Source organism: Heterocephalus glaber, unplaced genomic scaffold (genome assembly GCF_053883595.1).
Source record: "Heterocephalus glaber isolate CG9 unplaced genomic scaffold, H.glaber_assembly_v1.0 deba00001781, whole genome shotgun sequence".
In the NCBI taxonomy this organism is placed as follows: Eukaryota; Metazoa; Chordata; class Mammalia; order Rodentia; family Bathyergidae; genus Heterocephalus; species Heterocephalus glaber.
This window is the reverse complement of record NW_028258467.1, coordinates 5,766,142-5,782,371: the sequence shown is the minus strand read 5'-3', so window position 1 is coordinate 5,782,371 and position 16,230 is coordinate 5,766,142. Positions and strand designations below refer to the sequence as shown.

The window sequence follows — 16,230 nt, the reverse complement described above, 5'->3', positions numbered from 1 at the left end:
TCCTTGCATTAGCTTGGGGACAGTAACACCTGCAAACTCATGTCTGCCCTTTCACCAGGTGAGGTGTGTTGTGGCCTTGGACTGTGGACTAAAACATTGACCTGATACCAGGTGTTGTGGCACATGCCTGTAATCCCAGCACTCAAGAGGTTGAGGCAGGAGAATCATTGCAAGTTTGAGCCCAGCTTGAACTACACAATGAGATCAAGGCCAGCCTGGACTATATAGCGAGTCCTTGTCTCAAAAAAAACAAACTAGAAAAAAAGACACTGACATGAGGAGGGACTGTGTAAACAGCCAGGGTAAGGGGATACAGAACTGGAAAGGAGTAAAAGGCAGGATTCTAAAGACAAGGACTTTATAAAGCAGCCCTTTAAATGCTGAGCATAGGTTAATTCCTGTTTAAGAAATTTCTGGCATTTCCTCATAGCTGACCTATTAATTCAATTCTTTTTCAAACACTTGTTTTCAGACCAATGTGTAAGAGAACATTTAGACGTCACTGAGAGGGCTCTGAATCCCTCCAGTTCAGTATTTCCCTCTCGACCTCCTCCTTCCCTGGCAGTGAGGGAATGTCTGCTGCTAAGGCCACTCTGCCCATACCTCTGTGTGCTGTAGTTTCAAGAACACAGAAGCCATTGGGAGTGAAGTGACCCGTCTTGTTTGGTTGGACCCTGGAGCTGTTAGTGATGTCCCTGAAGCTATTAAGGTAATGTAGCCCCCACCTGGCCTAGGGGCAAACCAAATCTAGAACTGAGTCCCGGATGCCCGGACACAATTCAGGCAGAAATAGAGCCCAGGTGACCTCAGGGCTGAAGTATTTTAACTTCCTGCATTTTCCATTTCTAATATGTAGCATTTATTATGCTTATGGTAGGAAAATTTTAATGTACTTTAACCTAATTGAAATTACACTATAACATAGGGCACGAGAAACATTTTCTGCAGTTCTGAATGGGTTGTGATTTTCACTTTTTATGTCCATCCTTGTAATTCGTGCCATGGGCTGGATATCCCCAGCCAGGCCCCAGGGACGGCCTGAGCCACTCATCTCCCCTCTTTCTCCCTAGTTCCTTGTGACCTGGCACACCATTGATGCCGGTGCTCCAGAGCTCAGCCATGTGCTATGCTGGGCACCCACAGATCCCCCCACGGGCCTCTCCTCCTCCAGCACATACCCTCTACACCCTCTCACAGCACAGTACGGGGTGAAAGTCCTGCGGTCCTTCCCCTCGGTGAGCCTTGGGTAGCACTGTTCAGTGGAGAGAGAAGACACAGCTTCGTTGTGGGAGCTGGGAGGGACCCAACTGTGCCTGTCCATCCTAGAATATGTCTTCATTCCTCATTTTTCTTCAAGTAGTTGTAGAAGATAGATCTAGTTCTAATTCAGCTGTGTTTTCTAGTCATACTTGTTTTTAGCTTTCATTATGGGTTAAATAAGAAAGTAGACTTGCGTTTGGTCCCCGAAGTGAGCAACTTCCCATGGCACCTATGCCTCCTACCCGACAGCAAGTACATTTTTTTCCTCTGAGTAGTAGATATTGAATCCAAGGCTTCTACACTAAGCTGTATACCCAGTCCCTTTAAAAAAATTTTTGAGGGTCTTGCTAAGTTTCCCAGGCTGGGCTCAAACTTGCAATCCTCCTGCCTTAGTGTCCCAGAGTGCTGGGATTGTAGGCATGTGCCATCATACCTGGTTCCAACAGTGAACTCTTGAGGGTCTACCCATGGTGACCAGTGGAGGGAAGGTCTGTAGAGTGTTCTGGATTCTCAGTCACTATAGCCCAGGACCTCTGCTCTAACCTTCAGCCCATTTCCCTGAGGTGGATTCCTCTCCTTGTAATTGAGGGAGTCTTATTTCTTCTGCCTTTTACATCCTCATGTTTCAAGCCATTGGTCACTTTCGTTGCCATCCTTTAGGCCTTTCCCAGTTCTTAGTCCTGCTGGGGTGTACTGAGGAGGGCAGCATCCTATGGAGTATGCAGAAGCAGGGACAGGTCCTAGTGTCTGTCACTGTGTACTAAGTAGGGCCCTGAACCAGTGGTGGTAAACCTATGGCACATGTGCTGCAGCCAGCTGTTTAACACTGAAAGCTCTAAAAGGTTCACCATCACCACTCTAGACCAATTGTGTTGGCTGTTCTAACCTTAAGGTTCATAGTCCTTTTTTCTCTTGTGCAGGATGCCATCCTGTTCTACATCCCCCAGATCATGCAGGCCCTCAGGTATGACCAGGTAAGGCTGTGCTGACACAAGCCGTCTTCTGCCCTCCTGCAGCTGTGCACATTCCTGCCCTGGACACCCAACCTGGTCCCTAGCTGTCACAGGCTCTGTGGGGTTTCCCTTAGGAGTAGGGCTGCTCAGTCGTAACTACAGTCCCTGTGCTCCTATTGTCCCACCCTTAGGCCCAGTCAGGCTCTGTAGAGTGAGTGGGCTCTGGAGCTTTGACAGCCCTTTCCTCAGAGTAGGCAGCCTGTTTTCAGGCCACATAAATTCCCTGAACCAGATTTCCTTGCCTTGCCACTGGGTAGAGGTGAGGATTAGACAAGATGATGTATGTATTAGTTACTTGGGCTGCCATAGCAAAGCACCACAGAGCAAGTAGTCATTAATTTTCACACAAATCTGGGGCTGGAAGTCTAAGATCAAGGTGTCAGCAGGGCTGGTTTCTTCCTTGGCTCTCAGGTGGCATCTTCTCCCTTTGTCTTCACATGATGTTCCATCTGTGTGTCTTCATCCTGATCTCTTAGGAGGACTCCGGTCATCCTGGATTAGGACCCACCCTAATGACCTTTTTTTTCTTTTTCTTTTTTTAGAGATGCTGGGGATTGAACCCAGGGCCTTTGGATTGAGATACATTCCTAGCCCTTTTTAAAAATTTTGTTGCTAAATTGCCCAGTCTGGGCTTGAATTTGGAATCTTCCTGCCCCAACCTCCCAGAACACTGGGATTACAACTGGGTGCCACCATACCAGGCTTCATTTTTTCTAAATTACCCCTTTAAAGACCCTGTCTCCAAACATAATCACATTCTGAGGTACTTCAAGAAGTAAATTTGCAGAGTACAGTGCTTGTGAAAAAGCACATGCACATAAAGTGTGTAGCTCTGGGCATGGCACAGAATCACCTGCCAGTGTGATCACAACCAGGAGCCCACACCTGCCAACCCTGGGGAGCTCTCAGCCCTAGCTGCAGTGGGCACCATACTCCCCACATTGTGCCTCAGCTTCCTCTACCCCAGGCAGGCTGGCTCTCACTGCTTGCATTAGCCACAGTGGCTATGATCCCTGGGGCTGGATGTCCTCCCCACCAATTGGCATGGTGCTCCATCGAGGTTGCAGAGACCAAAGAGCTTCTACAGCTTCAGTCAACCTCTCTCCTTTATTAAAAGGTCTGGTAGAACTACTCATTGCCCCAACTAGGTGGCTGCCAACCCTCCAATCCGAGCAGTGGCACATGTGGAGCCACATTCACCTCCTGGAGCCCTACCTCTGATGCCGGCACTTCTGGGACTGCCATGAAGCACCTTGTCTGCAGGAAGCTGTCTCCTTTTCCCTCCTGTCTCCTTTTCCCTCCTGTCCCCTTCACCAACCATGTTCTGTCTTCACTGCTTAGCACTCTGCTTCTATATGGGTCTAGCAGAAGGGCCTGATTCAGAGGAGGAGGAGAGCGGGTGCCAGTGCCCAGGGTCTCCATGTGAACCACCAGAAAATGGTCACATGTGCAGTCTACACTGAGCACATGTGGGCTCAGGTGGCTGCAGTTAGCACAGCCAGTGTAGGTAGGCTGCATTTCCTTTTTTTTTCTGCCTTTATTTTATGAGTTGCTATGTAAATAAATCATAAATCAATAAATCTATCTTGCCAGTTGTAACGGCACACACCTTTAAATCCCTGTACTCTAGGAGGCAGAGGCAGGAGGATTGGAAATTCAAGCCCAGCCTTGGCAACTTAGCAACTTATTGAGATCCTATCTCAAAATAAAAAAGACTGGAGTAGCTCAGTGTGAAGGCCCTGGGTTCAATCCCCAGAACAATACATACATTGAAAATTGCATTTTATTTTCTAGTTTTCAAAATAATAAGTTAATTCTTTAGCATTATCCAAAGGTGATCAATGAGATTTTTTTTCCAAATATCATTATAAACTTGTGGATTTGGACACCTTCAGTGTCTGTTAGCCCACTATGGTTGTTTGTTTTGTGCTGCTGGGGATCAGACCTGTGCTAGGCAAGTGCTCTACCACTGAGCTACACCCACAGTACCAGTTACTCTTTTCTGATGTGTATCTTTCCAACTGCAGGTAACCTCCTCAGATTGTCTGCTCTGCTCTTTGGTCTTTAGTCTTTGAGAGTCTCCTTGCTTTCCAGAATAAAATATTCCAGGTTCTTACTGTTTTTCTGCCACAGACCTAAAATCAACCAACCAAGTTTGTGAAGAGTTCTGATTCATTTTAGTGGGCATTGTTACAGAGATGCCTTAATCTGCATGCTGAGATGCTCACTGCCACTGAGTTGTCCTCCTCTCCAAGCCTTTCCAGCCTAGAAAAGTGCATCGAGAGATTATACTGATGCTCCCACTTCAGATGTAGGATAACAGAGTGGTTTTTTAAAAAAACTGTATTTCATTCTGTGTTTGAGTATTTTAACACTGAAAATATTGAGTGATAACTACATTAACAGATTATTTTTTTTGTAGTAATTAGTAGTTTCAAAGTAGCAGCGTTGATGTTGTTACTTACCAGTATGAGTGCCCAAAACTGGTTTGGATAGTTTTGCTATTTTGTCCTTAACATGCTGTATTTCTCATTGTGGATATACAATTAAATTTTGTGTCAAAGAATTCTTTGTGGTTATACCAATTCGACTCAGCTAGCTTTATTTATTTTTTTCCCCATTTTTAGAGAATACCTGTGCAGCTATAAATACATATACATATTTACTTACACTTGTTTTTCTAACAAGGAATTATAGATCTGGGCATGGTGTCCTGAGCCTATAGACCCATCTACTTTTGGGCTGAGGCAGGAGGATCATTTAAGCCCAGGAGTTTGAGGCCAGTCTGGGAAACATAGCAAGACACAGTCTTTAAAAAAAAAAAAAAAAAAAAAAAAACCTAATGAAATGGCCAAGAAAGGAAAGAATAGCATGGAAGTGGCAAATACATACCACATGTAGTATATTGGCTTTGGAACTCTGTCATTTTTATTATAAAACAAACTTGTATCTAAATGCACTACAGATTGAATATTTCGGTTGACCTTTAGATCTATCTGTCGGATTAAAATTGGGAGATAAACCACTTACCGTCCACACTGGGAACATCCAAGGAATACTATACCAGATGGGTGGCCACAAAGTACTGCAAGAAGAGAAAGGCCTCTCCTCTGGGAGTCTTCCCTGAGGAGCCAGCCTTCCTTTTTAAACCTAGGGCATGATCATTAAAACTGGAGTTACCTGCCAGGTGTGGAATACACATGCCTGTATTCCAGCTACTCTGGAGGCTGAGGCAGGAGGATAGGAAGTTTGAGGCCAGCCTGGGAAACTTAGCAGGACCTTATCCCAAAATAAAAACAAATAAATGAAAAGGGCTGAGGGTATAGCTCAGTACTGGGTTCCATCTAATTGTATGTCCCCAGTGGAAAATATGCCCAGGACAAAAGGTAATTTGTTAATGTAGTTAGTACCCAATATTTTTAGTATGAAGAAAAATAAAAACAGAACACTCGGGTTAGTAGATGAGTGGTGGGAAATAACTGAAAAGGAAAAAGAGGAGAGGTCCTTAGGATAGTGACCATCAGGATATTAACTTCTGCAAGAACTAGCTCTGCATTAAATAGAGCTTTCTAGAACCCATCTGTCACTTAACATTGTTCTAAACAATTTGCTTACAAATGAGCTTTTTTGGTGTAGGGGGGTACCGGGCATCAAATTCAGGACTTGGCGCTTGCCAGGCAGGCGCCGGAATCACTGAGCTAAATCCCCGGTCCACAAATGAGCTTCTTGTATTTGTAAAGGATGGAAATTGCTTTGAGAGTCATTCTTAAATCCAAGAGAAGGAAACCAAGGAGACAAACACTGACTCAGGCCTCTATTGGGGACCTCATCCCCTTGGGTCCCACCCTTCTAGGTGGAATTTGGCTTGCCCTTGGGCTGGACTTGCCATGAATCCTGGAGAGGTCACCCACACAGAAGGAGCCACACAGCCAAGCACTCCCAGGAGTTAGCTCCTGCACTGCTTAGAAGGGATCTGACCTGGAAGAGAGAGGACCCCGAGCCTAGGCTAACAGGGACCTTGCTGCCCTGCAGATGGGCTATGTACATGAGTATATTCTGTAGGCAGCATCTAGATCCCAGCTTCTGGTGCACCAGTTTATCTGGAACACCAGATAAGTGTAATTGATATGGTAAGGAAAGAATATGGAGTTATATGAAATGTTCACTTAAAAGCAAAAAAAAAAATAGAAACAGCATTAAAAATATTTAACAAATGTGATATCTACATCATTAAAAGTATTTAGAAGAAATATGGGTGTAGTGGCTCAGGCCTGTAGTCCCAGGCTGAGGCAGAAAGACCACTTGCATCCAGGAATTCAAGGCAAATGTGGGCAACACAGGAAGATCTCATCAAAAAAAGAAAGGTGGGGAGGCAGGCAAGGTGGTGCACACCCCATAATCCAAGCTATTCGAGAGGATCTCAGCCTGGACAACTTGGTGAGGTTCCGTCTCAAAATAAAAAGGGCTGGACAACAGCAGGCTCATAAACATTTTAACTGATAAATTATATCAAACAATTAAAGCAGAAAAAAGAAGGAACACTTCTCCCCTCATTTTAGGAAATCAACATTGTGCTAATCCTAAAACTGGATAAAGATAATAGAAGAAAAAAGTATGAACATAGACAGAAATTTGTTTAACAAAACAAACTATTAATTGTTTCCTCTTTGACTTGAGTCTGCTTCTGCATCCGGTGTGGTGTAATATGTTGCCTTGGCTGAGATGCATAAAGAAAATCTGGCCTCACAGAGATAGTGCTTGGAGGCACAGAGGAGTCATTCGAAAGGAACAAGTTCCAAGATGCGTGTGAAGGTGCGAGATTTGGCTTTGGGATGGCAGTCGGTAAGCTGATTCATTTTGGGTAGAATAGTGGCCCTGAACTAAGTCACTGGAGGGACGGGATGTTGAAAGAGTAGAATTGGCTGGATATGGTGGTGCTCGCCTCTAAGCTCAGTTCTGGGAGGCTGAGGCAGGAAGATTTAAAGTTTAAACCCATTCATGGCTACTCCAAAGGATTTTTCAAAAGGGGTGGTTTTACCTGTCGGGACACTCAGCCCGGAGAATTTAGACCAACCACTCTGAACCATCCCCACGGCCTTCTTCGGATGATTCACCCACTTAATCCTGAAGCAGATGCGTATGCAGAGGCTGTGTCAGGTGTGTGCCACTGAGGCAGGAACCCATGCTGTAGCAGGTGCCAGTGGAGTGCAGTCCGGAGTCCCACTGGGGACAAGGAGATCACACCACACCAGGACTCCACAGACCAAATTTCCTTCCTGATTTGACCACTTCCTCCTGGGCCACATTTTTCCTTTCTGGTATCTGTGTCTTCACCTGAAAGGAACTGAGACTCCATAAAAATTCACAGCATCTTTGAATAATTCAGGGTAGAAAATCAAAAAACAAAGTGTTTCCCTTACTTGGTGAGTTCTCTGTGACTTTTCTCCCCAGCATGGCTAATTTGAGAGTTCAGGCTTTTATGGCTTCAGGTTATTTTAGGAGGTCACAGAAAAAACCTTTTGCTCTGGAGTTCTTTATCCTTTCACCCCACAGACTCAGCCTCTCCCCATCCTGGGCACATGGCAGAATAGACTCTTTCAGATGCACCCTCCCCCCATTTCTTCCCTCAGTTACTCCTGTAATTCCAGCACAGGAGGCTGAGGCAGGAGGGTTGTGAGTTCAAGTCCCACCTGGGCAACTTAGACTCTATTGCAAAGTAAAATATAAAAAGGGCTGGGAATGTAGCTCAGTAGTAGAGCATCCCTGGGTTCAATTCCTAGTACCTCTCCCCCAACACTGACACAAAACAACTTACTCATTCGCTCTCTTTCCATACGTATGTGCAAAGAAAAGATCATGTGAGCACCTAGAGATGGCAATCACAAACCAAGAGGAGAGGCCTCAGAGTGACACCTACTTTACTGGCACATATACTGGGGACCCCTGAAATGTTACTATAAACCTCTGCAGTAGGCTTCAGTCTCCTGCCCAGTGTATGATGCAGGCCTGAGAAATCAAACTAAAAGACTAAGAGAGGCTGATGCTGGTGCAATCAACAAAGGTGCTGGCCAGTCCAAGCCTTTGATTTTTTTTTTAAGGCTTTGATTTTTATTGGTAATGGATTGGGGTAAAGGCAAACTACATGCAAGGATGCATAGTTGTGTGGTTATTACGGAAATTAATGTAAGCAAGGCTAGTAAAAGACAAGACAAAGAATTATTGAATTACAAATAGAATAGAAAAAATATAGCATTGTGATTAGAACATTGTCCTTCTAGTAAGAAAGTTTTAATTGTGGGAATGGAATTTGGATGGAAGTTACTCTGACCTCAGCACATAGGCGTTGTTTCTCAAAACAGACTCATTTCTCAAAACAAGCCAATTGTGGGGTTAACTTTACACAGCCTGCACTGCTTACAGCCTGCTTTGGGCATAATCAATATTACAGTCTCCCACACACATAGATCTTGGACTTCCCAAGCTCCAGAACTGTAAAGAAATAAATTCACAATGATCATGTATTGAGCTTTTTTCACAGGTCATTCATGATCATTATAAATATTTGTTATTATTGTTAAAATTTCACAAAACTCTTAGCACTATTACCATTTGGACTTTACTGTACTAAATGGAAGAACTACTCTTTCACCAAAATCAGTCCTTCAAATAATCATCTTTAGGAAATTTGTCATATCCTTATGACCCTGGACATATTTTCTTTTAAATGGACTCACTGTCTCTTTTATAGAAATAAACACATTGTACAAGGAAATATTATTGCACTACTTTAAATGAGAATCCATTATCACCCATCACAATGGAAAATAGAAATAAATACAAGCACCAAAATGTCATTAGATTCTAATTAGATGTGCTAGCTGTGGGCCTGAAGTTTGTTCTCTCCGTTAAAAGGGAGATGAACAAGTATTGGAGAGAGGCGTTGAAGGCTGTTAGCACTGAACGAGACTGCCCTCTTCCTGGTGGGGACTGAAAGTAAACAAAATAGGAGGTCACTTTCTAGGTGGGTGTTCCTGTCCCTCTCCTGTCCCACCACTCTCCACAGATGCCCTCCAAAACACAGTCTCCCACCCTCTATCTACCATGACCTTCCTGACCTCAGTGAGCTGAGAGAAGTCAGGAAGGGAATTGGCCATTGCTCTTTCCAAGAAGAGGCACAGGCAGACTCCCTAAATCTTGCCTGCCTTAGGGGGACAGTTGAGTGCTGCTGAGAGGCACCCTACTCATGAATTCAAGAAGGTACTCAGGAGGCTGGGGCAGGAGTGAGTATCCTCTGCCCTAGCCCCCTAAAGCCTGGCTGATGCACAAAGTCCCACCCTGTACATTCTTCTGTCTTTGTTCAGGCAGAGGCAGTGGCCAAAGTCTTCCCAAGGGAGGTCAAAAACCCGAGGCAGAGAGAAGTGGAACTGGGCTAGAACTTGGGGATGGAACAAACATTTCCATCTATCAGTCTTTCAGCCAGTCACATAGTCTTTTTGAGACTTCCTTTACTCACCTATTAAATGGAATCATAAAACCCCCACAACTTCTTCATAGAGTTTCCGGGACTGGGTGGCAGCTACCCAACGGAATGCCTGGCCCTGAGACAATGCTCAGCAGTGTCAATTACCTTCTCCACCTGCAAAACTAAGGAGGCCACCCTTCACCCAGCCTGGCGGCTGCAGAACACTCCCTGCAATCTGTCCATCAGCAGGAAAGGACCATGTGCAAGGGATCCTGCGCCAGGGGTGGGGGTTGTGTGTGTGTGTGGGTGTTGTGGGGGGCATTGGATGTGGAGATTCTGAGCTGAGGCCACTTCTCTGCTGAAAGAAAGGCGCACATTGACTCAGCATCTGCCACCAACCTTCTCCAAAGCCAGGGACATCACAGTAGACCTCAGAGGCCACTGAGGTCAGGGACCCTAATCTCCAAGGGAGCAGGATGTCTTGGAGATTGTTTGGGTCCTTCGGTTCACAAAGCTATCAGTGAGTACTGTGCATGACTAATGTGCCAGTCACTGCTAAATAAAGGCTCCCCGTGGCTCCTCGCGCCAACTCATAAAACCCTCTATGATAACGCACTCAGGGAACACACTCAGCAAGGTGGAGTTTCTTCTGCAAACTGGAACAGGAGGTAAGTGGCAGAGCCAGGATTTCTGGCTCACCTTTGTAAAGTGAGTGATCAAATGAAGGAATGAATCACTGAACAAATGACAGCTGTTGCTGATGGCCAGCCCTGGCCATGCTCCTTCCCTGCTCTGCCACAGTTTGGGAAAGAGAATCCAGGAGTTTCCTGGCCCCAAGGAACCAGCTGTCTGGACACTGGCTGTTCAAGCCACAGTGAGGAAAGATCCAATAGAAGATAAAAGAAGGCGAGACAGATGGAGAGACAGAAAGAACAGCAAGGAGAGATGGAAACAGAGAGAAAAGGCAGAACTGGCTCCCAGCACACTGCAGAGGATCACCACTCTCCCCACAGCTCTCCCCTCCACCCCCAGGAGGACGGGAGGCCGCACCTGGACTGACTGCAAGCTCGGTGCAGAGACCATTTCTATGTGAGCATACGGTTTCCAGCCTCTCTTCTGGCTGCTGCTGGAAAGCAGGACCCATGAGGGGTGAACACACGGACCTTGACTTCCTTCCTTCTCTCCTTTCCTCCCTCCCCATCCCGCCGTGCTTCCTGGACCTTGCCCTTGAACCCTTGTCTCAGCATCTGCACCTGGCTCAGGTGCCAAGGCAAGAGAGCCACAGAGGCCGAGCCCCAAGCATGACCACACTGACAAGGTGGGGCTTGGTCTTCCCTCAGTCAGCAGGCCAGGGGCAGGCTCTCTGGAAGGGAGGTCGCCCCTCACACACTGCTCTCTCCCTGCCTCTCTGCCTGGTCCTCAGAGGCCATCTGCGTGGCTAGGGTGAGGCTGGGCTCCAGCCAACATGATACCAAAGGCAGACCTGAGTCAGGGAGTCTCGGGTGGCAGCAGAGTGTGGAGCAGGATGGGGTGGCATCTCCCCAGAGTGCTTCTCACTGCAATCATTTCATGGGATATTCATCAGAGGCACCAGGAAAAATGATTCCTGTGTGATGCTGATTTGGTCAAGGCTTGAGGACATGTGCTTCCTACCTGCAGGACTTCGCAGAGCCTTTCAAGCATATCTTGTGACTCTCCAAGAACAGAAGTTCTGTTAGGACTTATTTGACCAAAGAATAAGGTTCAATGAGACAATAGGGCAGGAAATACTGGTTTGTCTGAAAAGGCCCTCACCTGCCCAGGTGACTCTGAACAAACTGCCTCACCTGAGTCACTTGCCATGATCACTCTGTCAGTAAGAGGCAGGATGGGATTTGAATAGAGAGAATAAGGGAGAAATGGCAGGGGGGAGAGAGACAGAGAGAGAGAGATGGAGCTTTAGATTCTGTGATGCTCAAATTCACCTACAAAGATAAGTTTTCCCTTGATGCTCAATGAGAAAGAGAGACAACAGAGAGAAAAAGACAAGGAGACACACAGAAACAGCTTAGCCATTTTCCCTGTGCACCATGAGTTCAATTGCTATCAATTACTGTGGCCTCCTGCATTTATTAATAACCAAGTTATTTCTCCTTCCAATAATAGCTGTGCTGTTGCTGAATCACTCAACATTATGTGACATATTTATAATGCTAGCACCTCTGGTTCCCATTTCCTCACACAGAGAGTTACAATCCAGGGCCTGTGAAGACAGACCACCTGCAGGGGAGAAAGAAGCAGAAAAGGCCAGAGCTGCTGCAAGAGAAGGCATCACTCTGGAGACAGCTGCTGGGTCCGAATCCCACCTCCACCCCTCAAAGCCATGAGAGGTGGGAGACAGCACATCAACTCTCTGAGCCTCAGTCTCCTCTTCTGCAAAGGAGGAATAGCAAGTGCTGAACAGAATCTACCCCACGGAGCAAACGAAGACTCAGGAACTTATTTGTGCAGAATGCTGAGTGCAGCATGTGCTCACTACAAGTCCCTCTATTATGGTCACACTCTGAAACTTCCCACCTTAAAAATGACAAATGGATCAGAAAGAGAAACCCCAGGAGCAAGCACAATTCGAGTAGCTACAGCTTTCTGCCTGGGGCCACCCACCAAAGTTCTGATGCTGAGACCTTGGAAAATGTGGCCCTCTTATTTCTGGAGGCCCGACCTGCTTCTCATGGTTCGTACCTGGTCCTGCTGCCTTCAGGTGCCACAGCCCCACACATCTGCATGGACTGCTCCCCCTTCCTGGCTTTGGAGAAAGTTGCCCAGGTGTCTCAGCCTTTGCCCATCTGCAACTGAGTGCTCCCTGTCAGGCCTGACCAATGGGCCATCTGTAAATCACTGCTGAGTGATTCATAATCCAACAGGAGCCACTGCCCCTCCCTAACATCTGGAAAGTCAGGAACAGACCTCCTCCCAGTGCTCTGCAGACTATAAGCAGATGTTTTGGGAAAAGAAGCCTCTAAGGACAAATCGGGTGGGGCGACCTCAGCCTAAACTCTCTTGCAGGACTCCTCAGAGCCTTGACCCTGTCAGTGTGTGTTGTGAATTTACAAGAAGAAGAGAGCTGGTTGGGGAGGTGTCCCAAACTAATTGGATCAAGAAGCTAGAGGGGAAAGGCCACTACGAGGCCTCTTTGTGGTGGAAGAGGGGGACAGCTGAAAGAACTAGAGGGTGAAAGCCCAAAGACAGTTTTAGTTGGGCTGTGAAATCTCCAACCGATGATGTTACTCCTTTGAGACTGCTTTCTTATCTGTAAAATGGAATGGCTCCTCTCCCATTGGGCTATTTTAGGGATAAAGCAAGTGACTAGATATGAAGCTGGCAGACAGTGTCCCCAAGCTGAGGACAGTGCGGTCAGGGAGACCTCAGCTGAAGGTGTCACACAGGGTGACTGCAAGATCAAAGGCACTGAGACCAGAGAAAGGCCATGAGTGACTGGCCTGAGGTCCCACAGCTAGCAAGGGAGGAGCCAGGACCAAACCCACACCTGCCTGGCCCCAGGCCAGTGCTCTTTCCACACTCACATGTCCCTCACTACAGTAAAGGTCACCCAACCTGTCAAACTGTTCTCTTGGAGGCTGAGTCCTGTGGCCAAGGAGAGCCAGTCCCAGCCAGCATGTCAGTCCTTACCACGCCTCTGACCCAGAGCTCAGCACTGAATCTCAGCAATGCCACAATCCTACAGAAGGACCCAATTGCAAATTCTATTTATTATGACCTCAAAGACCAAGCAATGCAATGTGTTGTAAAGAATAAGGGACAGGCTTTAAAGACAGAGCCAGTTGGCATCACATTGAGCACCTGCCCTTCCTAAGTCCCTGACCTTATGTAACTTACTTCACTTCTCTGGAACTCTATTTACTCATCCTCACAATGGGTACAGCCTCCCACAAAGGGTTATGAGGGTGGATCATGTAAATCATGTCTAGCAGAGGCTGTCTTTGTGGTGAATATGAGCAGATATCAATTGCATGATCATCATCATCATCATCATCATCATTACTGGCATTGTTACGCTTTGTCTCAGAACAGTGGGTCCAGGACCTGAGCCCTCCCTGTCTCTCCTTCAGCGAGAGATGAGTGGAGTCTCTGGTGATCCAGGCAAACAGGGAGCCCTAGAGAGCCCCTGGTGGACCCCATTAGGCAAGTTGTAGCCCCCAAGCCTCAGTTTCCTCATCTGTAAATGGTGTAACCGCATCTGCTCCAGGGGATGTTGAAACAGCCGAAGCTCTTACAATGGTGCCTGGCACCTGGGAATCACTGAATAAATGTCAGCCGCTGCTGTGACTTAGGGGAAAGAGGCCAAAAGAGAGGAGAGGCTCCCATGGGGCCTCTCAGCATGGGAGTGGCCCGGCCACTCTGAAGCCCAGGTCTCCCGCAAGACCCAGCCTCCCCCCTTTCTCCGCCCTCCCAGGACACTGGGCTGCTCTGCAGCTCTGCCCTTTAGCCATGGCCATTTCGGGGAATTCATTTTAAAAAATTGTTTACATCCCAGAGCAGCTATTCCAGCTTAATAAATGAATTCAATATCCCTGAGGAAGAGCCCAGCAGCCTGCACTTCTGCACGTAGGGCTTCAGGTTGGTGTCTCACTGGTGGCGGAAGCAAGTCCCAGCCTGGTGTCACGAGAGGGCCTGATGTGTGGATGCTGCTCAGCCTGCAGCTCTCTCCCTGACTTCTGTTTCTGACATTTGGCTTGAGGGGCTGTGCCTGGGGACCCCTTGAGTGACCTGACTGCTCTCCACTCTGGGTGCCCCTGCCTAGAATTCTTGCCCACCTGTAACACATCGGTGCACTTGCCTGGTTCTTCATTTCTTGGGTGAGTAGAAACTGTGTCTTGGAACATGAGGATGGTGCCCCAGGCCAGCAAGGGCACTGTCAAGCGGTAGGCACAGAGGAACAGACAAGAAGGGAGGGGAGAAGGAAGGAGAGAGGGAACAAAAGCAGAGAGGGAAGGGGGTGGAAGAGAAGGAACTGAGGAGGAAGGGACAAAGGAGGGAGGGAGGAACCAAGCAAGATGCAGAGCCCGGAGCTAGGCCTATCCCTCTCTGGGCCCTGGGCCCTGCCTTGTACAAACAGCAGCTCAGGCTTGCTCTGTCCAAGCCCTTTCCAGCACTCAGACTGTTCAGCCCATCAGGAGGCTCTTGGGAGACCCAGTGACTCTGCCTTGTACAACCACACAAGGAGGTCACAACCAGCAGAGCCTGGGCTTTGGTGGGGCAGAGCTTGCACCCTGTGTCTTCTGCACAGAGTGGCCATCTACCCTGGACCCCCACAGTCCTGCTCCTCCTAACTTGAGAATTCTTGCTGTACTTTAGTTCAGAGGTTGAAGAAGGAGCAGGGCTGGTTGTGCTGGTCCACCCTGGGCCCCAGGGTCATCAGCTCCCTTGGCGAGGGCAAGGCCTGCCCTGCACCCTGGGCTCCACACTCCTCCTCATCCAGGGTGAAGCTGCTCACTGAGGTCCAGGGCAGCTAGGAAGGAGTTGGGAGGAAGGGAGCCCCTTGGAATGGCAGCAGAGTGCTGGGCAGCAGGGCCCTGACCAGGTGTCTCTGCGCCCTATAGAAGTCATGGAAGGAAACAAAAGCCTCAAGGAAGCAGAGGAGACCCCATGCCCATCTGCAGAGAGGACAGAGGCAGCATCCCCAGTGTGGGCATGGCAGGTCTTTGCAAACTCCAAGCCTGCCTCTGCCCCTGGTGACACACCACAGAGCGGGTTGGAGGGGTGGCTTTGTGCCACTTCAAGCTGTGTGACATGTTTGTGACTTCACCTTTCTGAGCTTTGGCTTCCCCATCTACAAATGGAAATGATAACCTAGCACCTAGCCATAGGTGTGTGAGGGTTGGATGAGCCATCTCACCCACATAACACCCAGGGAAGTGGGCTGTCTGCATAGAAGTGCTGGACACCAGGCACGTGCTTTACCAAGCAGTCCTACTGCCAGGAACCCACTCCCCAGAATGCTCACCTGTGTATACAGCCATCTATGTACCAGGATGCACAGGGTCCTGCTACTTATGATACCAAAGAGAATTAGGGACTTTACCATAAGCCAATGTGGAAAGATGCAAAGACAAGCTACAGTGGGACATGGGGCAAGCACAGGACATAGAAACCTTGATGATGAGAAGCAAGCAACTCACTGACTCTGCACAGACTGTGTGTGGCAGGCAGCCAAGTGTAGTTTTGGAGGCTAGGGTTGTGGCTCAGGTGACAGTTAATATACTATGTCAGCATCCTGGTTGTGATGTCTGCTGTGGCCACGAACAATGGACAGGGGACACTATGGGAGGGTTCATGGGACTCTCAGAATGGTGTAACTTCCTGTGAGTCTATAATTACCTCAAAAGTTCAAGGAAAAAAATTGTCTAGGGGTTAATTGCTTAGCATGGGAGAGGTCCTGGAGCCAGGTGTGGTGACACACACCTGTAATCCCAGCCCTCTGAGAGGATCACAAGT

General features: G+C 47.7%; 1 protein-coding gene across 2 annotated transcripts in view; it reads left to right on the top strand.

Annotated features, from left to right (window-relative positions):
* The window catches only part of LOC101703111 (phosphatidylinositol 4-kinase alpha-like), a 37,341-nt gene extending 32,502 nt beyond the window's left edge, over positions 1 to 4,839 (top strand). Inside the window, exons 9-11 of one of the 2 annotated variants that reach the window (XR_015447892.1) lie at positions 473 to 709; positions 2,181 to 2,234; positions 2,816 to 4,839. Coding sequence is in view for 1 of the 2 variants with exons in the window: in XM_087202709.1 (XP_087058835.1) it covers positions 2,181 to 2,234; positions 2,816 to 2,851 (90 nt within the window). In the remaining variant the exon portion in view is untranslated. The remainder of the gene's footprint in view (positions 1 to 472; positions 710 to 2,180; positions 2,235 to 2,815) is intronic. The other variant, XM_087202709.1, reaches the window with a different exon arrangement.
* The last annotated feature ends 11,391 nt before the right edge of the window (positions 4,840 to 16,230 follow it).